Here is an 8,867-nt window from a genome sequence, read left to right as displayed (position 1 = left end):
ATCAGCAGGGTACGAGGGTGAGACAAGTTGTTCCACTGCTGAGGTTATCCGTAACACCCTCACTATTAACTTACAGAGTATGACACAGTAGATAGAAGGACACATTGGTTGGATGTTTGAAAGAACTTGTTTTATTTTTCACAAAATATGTTTTATGCTTGTTAGTTCACTTTTAAATATAAAATGTTTTCAAATATATCTTTAGTGGTCATAAATACCCTTTCAACACTGAAACAACATTGAACTATTGCAACACGAGGTAGAATAAGTATTTAGCATAGGTCTTCTATCAGTGGTGGGTGAATAGGTTGTGCTGCCATCCAAGCCGGTATTGTATAGGGGAGACACACACCAGTTTGACTGTCCAGCAGCCACACATTTTCATCCGGCACTGTATATATAGATAAACACTTGTATTTGCAATTTTTGGTACCTGTAAGGCACAGGTCTTCCACCTGTGGCCCTTCAGATGTTGTGGAACTACATGTCCCCGCATGCCCTGAGTTTTTTTGCCATCCTACTATAGGAAAAAATGTGGCAATGTATGGTGGGACATGTAGTTTCACAACATCTGGAGGGCCACAGGTTGAAGACCTGTGCTGTAGGGCAATTCGAAACACTCTGGCTCCTGCCGGGCAGTGAAAACCCGCACGGCCAGGAATCTGTGCCGCACACAGCAGTTTACAATGATGGGATCCGGCTGAAACCAGGCGGCCTAGGTGAATGGTCACATCTGTGCCCATTATTAACTACGGTGTGTGGCACGGCTTCCTGGCCGTGCGGGGTTTCGCCATCCGACAGGAGTCGGAGTGTGTGAAATAGCCCTTATTACACCTCAAAAACAATATAAATATATAAATATAAGCCCCAAACAGGGAATTTTTTTATTGCCTTAAAGATAAAGAAGAAGGCATACTGTGTACACATTATAGATTATGTTCAGCCACATATCTAGAGTATACTCTATTTGTACACATTTAAATAAAAAAAAAAGTTTGAGAACTTTGATTCAGCTCCAAACTGAAGAACCAAATGAGCTTTTTTGAGGCTCATAAACTAAAGAACCATAATACTCTACTGTGTACATCAAAATGGAACACAGCATTTAACGGGCCTTGTAAGTGCCACTTTTTAAGCAAGAAAAATTGAACGAGCCCAGAAAAAAGAGAAAAAGAACAACCATATAGCAACATTACTACAAATGCCTGTAGGCAGTGCTGATTACAGTGCTAACAGGAGTGTTATGATTACTGGCATTCACTGAATCATCAGCATAATTTTTCACATTGCCATATTGCCTACTATATCCTGTGCCATTGACAGTATCATGCACTGTCTCCTGTGGACTGGTATTGGCATGTGGCCTACTTGGCTGTGTGGCATGTGAAAAATTATTGCCCATGTTTTCAGTATAACTACGCCCTTGGCCCTGCACAGTAGTTTGGCTTGAATTTGAAGGCATAAATGTATGGCCTCTGTGTGGAGGATTACAATAATCACCCTCAGCGTACGGACTACACAGCTTGTAAGGGTGCGGATTCTGTAATGTAGACACCATATTGGTAAGGAAGGTCATCTGTGCATCTCGATTTTCACGCGCTATGCGTTCGTGCAGACCCACCAACTGTGTGAGAAAGGAATCTTGCAACTGTCTCTCGTTGTCAAAGAAGCGCTGCAGTCGGGCATCCTCTTGAGTTTGAAATTCAAGATCGGACTCTCGGAGATGATCTACCAGGATTCTTGACATTGAGCGCGTAGCAAGCTCCATCTTTGACGTTTTTTTCTTCCTTGCAGGTACATCAAATACTAAAAATAAAGGAAAAATCATTACAATCCAATAGCGGCATGCCAGTGTGTATATATATATATAGATAGATAGATAGATAGATAGATAGATATAGATAGATAGAGAGAGAGACTACTACTACTACTACTGGTTCCCACGTGTGCTGTAGTAGTGGGTGCGGGGTTGTTACCTGTGTTACAGTGGGACTACAGGTCCCAGCAAGCCTGCAACACATGCTGATACTTGGGAGAACCACAGGTACCAGCATGTGGGGCATTAAAGGCCTGCTGATACCTATAGCCCCCTGTACATCTATTAAAATAGATACACAAACAATACTTGAAAAACTTACTGTTACGACGCAACGTTGGGGTCTCAGTCTGTGCAGGAGTGGGTGTCCCAGATGGAGTAATGGTGCTGGCTCCACTGTCCTCAACCTCAGCCTCTAATGGATCAATTGTGTCCTCCATGGCAGCAATAGGATCAGGGATGCTGTTGTCTATGCTGTCTTCCAACTCCATTATAGGTGGGCAAGATGGGCTGCATTCTGGAGTTATGCTCCGTGATGAAGCTGCACTGGATGATGATATGGCAACAGGGTTCACCAGGGCAGAATTGCCAAAGACCTCGTTACATTGGTCGAAGTAAACCCATTCCATCCTCCCAGCACCACTTTTCCTCCTGTTGTTGTAGTACCTGCGCAGAGCTTTTAGTTTGTTGACCACCTGCTGCTGGGTACGCACAATGCCCCTTGAAGTGAGGACCTTGGCAATATTGGTGTAGACTACAGCGTCCTTCACTGTGCCAGTAATCTGTTTTCGGATTTCTTCCTCCCCTCTGACACTGAGCAGCTCACGGATCTCCTCATCTTTCCAGTGTGCCATGGCCATTTACTGCTGCGCTGCACGCCTCTGCCACGTGCGCTCAGCCAATCAGGGAACCTGTAAAGATCAGCCAATCACGCAGCGCCATGCTGCACAGCCAATCAGCATGATTTTTCAATAGTCGGGAGAAAAACACGGGTCGGACCCTTTCACACAGCCGCAAACACGTGTCTGACACGGGAAAAACCCAGGTAAATACCTGGGTCGAAGTCCCGGAACTTTAGACCCGTGTTGACCCTTTCAGACAGAAGAAAAACCCGTGTCGACACGGCAAGAGCAGGGAAATTACCGGGTCTTTTTTTCTGTCTGAAAGGGGTATAAATAAGCCATTAAATGACTTTTTCATTTTGACTCTAACTTCCGACCGATAAGACCTAACGTGTATATAACACTTAATAAGCCTAAGATCAACTATAAATGAAGTGTACAAGCACAATGGAGTGCATAGGCTATTAAAAAAGCCAAGATAACAAAAGGTGTAAGGGGTGTACATAAGCCCATATATAATTGCAGAGCAATAGAAAAGGTGAACCACCTTTCCACCACTGTACCTGGAATTTATATTAGGTACAGGAGGCATATATAAGTTTTTGTGAAATTGGAGAATTGCATATGTAAAAAAGGTGAAACATTCCCCCATCACTAATTGAGAATTAGGATACGACCATCTCTTAATATACTGCCTGAGAAGGTAAACTGGGAATAATAGTGTACCAAAACACAAAAAATTCATATGAACCCACAAATATAGAGGGTCATATAAGCCCACACTAACCCCAAGAGATATACCCTGCCAATATATATCAAAAAAGCCAATACAGGCACGATTATATTGATATATCTATAGAACAACTCCAGAGACTGAGGACACAATCCCAGTGTCTTATAGATACTACTCAGCCCAGCCCCCCCTGCCTACACATTTTTAAATCTATTTCACATTATATTTTCCAATATTTTTCACTTAAATGTATATATGTATGTTGTAAGTCCGAATACCTTTTAACCTCTTGAATTTCGCATTTATTGGTGGTGTATCCCACATCCGGATATTAATAAAGATTATAGGGGATACTCCGCTTTTTGAGAATCTACTTCCATAAACCACCTAGGAAATTGGTGGTTTATATTAGCAATTTTTTGGTGTGCATCCATAGAACTAGCTTTCCCGTCTTCTTTTCTTGGTCTGAGGAAAGGGAAATCCATTGGCAACATTGCTGGATATCCTATTGTGTACGCAAACTAGAACAGGGTTGCCGACTTTCTCATTCTCCTCTCCGGGAGAAGCCCGGAGAGGAGAGATTCAGTAGCCGCTCAGGGGGCGGGGCTTAAGCGTGACATCACTAAGCCCCGCCCCCATGCTGGCAAACCAGCGAATTCAGTGATCTACGTGGAGGGGGCGGGGCTAAAATGACGCGATTGTGTCATTTAAGCTCCGCCCCCTCCTCTGAGACCCGAGGATTGCGGCATTTTAATGCCGCGATCCGGGGGACAGCGGGGGTCCCCCCTGAATCCGGGAGGGTTGCCCACCCTTCCGGGGGGCCGGGAGGGAGCCCCGATTTTCGGGAGACTCACGGAAATTTCGGGAGGGTCGGCAACCCTGAACTAGAATATGCATTTAGTATAATTTATGTATTTTTATTTTATACTATATTTTATAATAAATACTGTATTTATTGTTGGCTTAGTATTTGCAGCTGAACACAGATGAGTATAGTAATTACAGTACTTCAACAGCACACTTACTGTATTTACCTTATACCTAATTTTATTACCCCTTTATATGTAGTATCCAAAACAGTTCAAGACATGGCAGCTTACAAAAGCACTGCTTAGTAAAACTTACATGAATGTGCCGAGACTGCGATGAGACTCTATAAAGCTATTACATGATTGTGCAGTGCTATAACCAATGAGCCCCCAGCTTTAGTTTCAATATTGAAAGCTGTTATACACACTAAAAACACAAGATGGCGATATTTCTCCAATAATTCCAAATCTAGCAGAGCATTTGGTGGATAGAGCCTTATTCAGACCTGATAACTGTGCCAGGTAAACTGGTAGGGTCAGAGGCGTAACTATAGCTTCGCAGCAGGGGGGGGGGGGGGGGGCGCTGTGCATGTGTGGGCGCCGGGGGGCTGTGGTGCTATAGTTAGCCCCCTTCCGTCCGCCCATCTGCCGGCCGCCAATCCGCTGCCCGCAGCCTTACCTGACGTCAGTGGTGGTCATTCTTCTGCTAGTGAGACGGACCACAATAAAATGTCCGCCCCATACAGCAGACAGTTCTCTGAAACTGTCTGCTGTATGGGGACGGACATTTTGTGTTGGTCCGTCTCACTAGCAGAAGAATGAAGCCAGCAAGGGAGCCGGGACGGGACCAGCAAGACAGGTAAGGCTGCGGGCAGGGGGTGCGGCGGGGGGGGGCGCCCAATTCATAGTTACGCCACTGGGTAGGGTATGGGCGCCCCCCATTAACGGCGGGGGGGCGCCCAATTCATAGTTACGCCACTGGGTAGGGTATGGGCGCCCCCCATTAACGGCAGGGGGGCGCCCAATTCATAGTTACGCCACTGGGTAGGGTATATAGATTGTAAGCTCCACTGGGGCAGGGACTGATCTGAATGTTCAAATATCCTCTGTAAAGCGCTACGGAATATGTGTGCGCTATATAAGAAACTGTTAATAAATAAATAATTGTCAGTGATGAATTTCCCAATAGGCGTATGTCATGTGCCAAGGTCAGCACTTGTTTGGGTGGCGACACACTTGGATGCCTGTGCTGGTACTGTCAGCATGAAATGTACCAGTAACTGCAAGATATTTCCGCTGTGCTGTACAATAGGACATCTTGAATGTAGTGTCACCAGGCCTGCCATGCTTAATTCTGCTCCTGTTCATTGTATTTAATTAACAGAATGTGGCACAGTCCAACAACAATATTTTTTATGTAATGCAACAGATTTTTTTTTTTTTTACAAATACACATTGGGCCTAATTCTGGTTGATTAATTTGGACATGTGTTCGCATGTTGCACATGAACACGGACAGTGAAGGCAGGCCCATAAAGACATCTGAACTCGGTCGTTCGCACCTAAAGGCAAAGTAGAGTGGCGTGCGACCGCACATGCGGTAACGTGTTCATACGGAGCTCGGCCTGTCAGCTCCGACATCAAGCGTGCAGCCGAGCGGATGGCCAAGCGAACAGGCTCTGCAGGTGTTTCACACACCACAGCACATATTCGCTCGGAAGTTATTTTCCTCCCATTAACCAATACGTTTAAAATGATGGTGTTTATTGGATACCATTAACTAATTGCCGACAACAATTACACTACAAATTAACCCTTATTACATGTGTATTTCTTGTGTTCATAATGTGCCACTTTCCTATGTAAACCTGAATCTATGTGTTACGATAAACCACTGGAGCTCCAAGCAGAAATCTACAGAACAAACGGTACTTGTGTATTATCACGGTGCCAGCCTACGCGACGTTGTCAGCGTAGGCTAAGCTACGTTGTCAGCGTAGCCAAACGGCTGCCTAGCGTAGTCATTGTAGTGTCCTCGTAGCCAAACGGCAGCCTAGCGTAGTCAGCGTAGTGTCCCCGCGGCAGCCCTGCGTAGTCAGTGTAGTGTCCCCGTTAGGCAGCGTAGTCACAGTACTGTACCCGAGAGCTGCAGCTCTGTCCCCAGCGTCCCGGGCGAGCCTAGTGAGTGCCTCTCACACAGCGCTGGAATCCTCAGATCTCCTGCGCTGGTGGGCGCTGGCAGAGAGGCGATCATGCGGGAGCTGGTGGAGAGGCGCTCCATCTGTCTGAGACGAATGAGAGTCTCAGACGCTTGTGCGTCTCAGTAATTCTTGCAGCAGGGTACGGCAACACTGCCCATGTCCGCTTCAGGGAGACATGGGGTTAGGGGTTCGGTAGCATCTTGTGTACAAATGGGGGTGCGGGCACAAGTGCGTCTCATACACAATCAAGTACGCATTTTCAAGTGCTCCATGTTACATACTGGCAAATGCCTCCTTTTCAAACCCCCACTATCCCATGCCAGCCCGAAGCATGGCAAGCGTAGCAAACCTAGCGAGGGGACGCATTATGCATCCTCCCAACCTGTTCATACCCCCACTATCCACGTCGGCGTGGAGTTGATTTTATAAAGTGCCCAAAGTGTGGCAAGCGCAGCGAGCCCCGCGAGGGGACGTGGAATACATGTCAAGTTATCCACTGCGGCAAGCACTTCGGGCTCGGTGGCTCGCTGCGCTCGCCACACTTTATAAATTCAACTCCATGCCGACGTGGATAATGGGGGTATGAACAGGTCGGTTAGACTTGAAGTCCCTGACTGGGACTATCAGACAAAGTACCGCTGTGTTCTGTATTAGTCCAGGGTGATGCTAAGTGTGCCATATCAGTCGAGGGGTTCTATTAAGTGTGCAGTATCAGTCCAGGGGTGATGCTAAGTGTGCCGTATCAGTCCAGGGGTGATGCTAAGTGCATACCTCCCAACTGTCACGATTACAGCGGGACAGTCCCGATTTTCGGGTCCTGTCCCGCTGTCCCACCCGCGGCAGGCATTGTCCCGCTGCGGGGGGTGGCAGTTGGGAGACCCCCCAATCTAATAGAATAGATAGTGTCCCTATTTCCCCAACACAGAAGTTGGGAGGTATGCTAAGTGTGCCATATCAGTCCAGGGGTGATGCTAAGTGTACAGTATCAGTCCAGGGGTGATGCTAAGTGTGCCGTATCAGTCTAGTGTTTGTGCCGCCCACTTGTGTCACTTATCATAGTTATCCAGCTACTTCGGTGCAACCTTTTGGCCTAAAAACAATATTGTGAGGAGTGAGGTGTTCAGAATAGACTGGAAATGAGTGGAATGAATGTTATTGAGGTTAATAATAGCTTAGGAGCAAAAAATAAATAAAATAACGGTACTTATGTAGTTTCACAGCATCACAGAGCGCACAGTCTCTCATGAAACTTGGCAGCTTGCCAGACTCTGTGTTTACTGTGCGCGTGCCGCTCTAGATGTAAGGTACGTTATCAGCATAGCGCTGGCAGCAGCAGCGCGCGCTGCCCAGCGCTGACAGGTCATTGTGGTACTTGTAGTTCCACAGTGGACACCTCGTCACACCGCTAACGAACAGGGCTTCTAAACTAGACACCCCGGAACACCGCTGTTTAAAGGGGTGTCCCAAATGTAGACGCTAAAATTTAGATGCTTTAGCGTCTAAATTTAAACTCCCTGCAATCCGCTAAGAAGGGTGCATCTACATTTAGACGCTAAAGCGTCTGAATTTAGTTGGGTCTAGGGGTACATAGGGGTGCACTGTGCAAAAACACTCTTAAACCTGTTCACAATGACACTAGTCGACGTAACAGCTGTCGACCTTGTTAATTCCACTATACACGCCACCAACCTTTTGATACCCCCACTATCCACGTCGGCATGGAGTTGATTTTATAAAGTGTGGCGAGCGCAGCGAGCCACCGAGCCCGAAGCGTGGCAAGCACAGCGAGCCCCGCGAGGGGATGCGTATACCTGTGAAGTTATGCGCGTCTGCTCGCCACGCTTCGGGCACGGTGGCTCGCTGCGCTCGCCACACTTTATAAAATCAACTCTTTATAAGATCAACTCCACGCAAACGTGGATAGTGGGGGTATGAAAACGTCGGTCGGACGCGTACCACGTCCGCTCGCCACGCTTCGGGGTGTCGTGGATAGTGGAATTAACAAGGTCGACAGGAATTAACAAGGTCGACTAGTGTCATTGTGAACAGGTTTAATAGTGTTTTGCACAGTGCACCCCTATGTACCCCTACACCCTAATAAATCTAGACGCTTTAGCATCTAAATTTAGATGCCCCCTTCTTAGCGGTTTGCAGGGAGTCTAGATTTAGACGCTTTAGCGTCTAAATTTAGGTGCACCCTTCTTAGCGGATTGCTAAAGCGTCTAAATTTTAGCGTCTACATTTGGGACACCCCCTTTGACAGCGGTGTGCCGGGGTGTCTAGTTTAGAAGCCCCGTTCGTTAGCGGTGTGCCGGGGTGTCCACTGTGGAACTACAAGTACCACAATGACCTGTCAGCGCTGGGTAGCGCGCGCTGATGCTGCCAGCGCTATGCTGATAACGTACATTACATCTAGAGCGGCACGCGCACAGTAAACACAGAGTCTGGCAAGCTGCCAAGTTTCAT

At 46.9% G+C, this 8,867-nt stretch overlaps 1 protein-coding gene across 1 annotated transcript; it reads right to left on the bottom strand.

Moving 5' to 3' along the window:
- Nucleotides 1-870: 870 nt before the first annotated feature.
- LOC146064594 (uncharacterized) lies at nt 871-2,994 on the bottom strand. Its single transcript, XM_083178280.1, has 2 exons — nt 2,139-2,994; nt 871-1,806 (listed from the first exon to the last, which is right to left on the bottom strand). Exons 1-2 carry the CDS (start codon nt 2,674-2,676, stop codon nt 1,196-1,198), a joined length of 1,149 nt encoding a protein of 382 aa, XP_083034406.1. The 5' UTR covers nt 2,677-2,994; the 3' UTR covers nt 871-1,195.
- Nucleotides 2,995-8,867: the final 5,873 nt, after the last annotated feature.

Source organism: Crinia signifera, chromosome 3 (assembly GCF_055691185.1).
Source record: "Crinia signifera chromosome 3, ASM5569118v1, whole genome shotgun sequence".
Lineage (NCBI taxonomy): Eukaryota > Metazoa > Chordata > Amphibia > Anura > Myobatrachidae > Crinia > Crinia signifera.
The sequence above is the reverse complement of the archived record's forward strand: the minus strand, read 5'-3'. Positions and strand labels throughout refer to the sequence as shown.

What these genes read in the sequence shown, in the direction of transcription:
- LOC146064594 (XM_083178280.1), bottom strand. Translation starts at nt 2,676, where the DNA reads ATGGCCATGGCACACTGGAAAGATGAGGAGATCCGTGAGCTGCTCAGT. An exon ending in CCCAACGTTGCGTCGTAACA is followed by an intron (nt 1,807 to 2,138) that starts GTAAGTTTTTCA and finishes CTTTATTTTTAG; the next exon opens with TATTTGATGTACCTGCAAGG.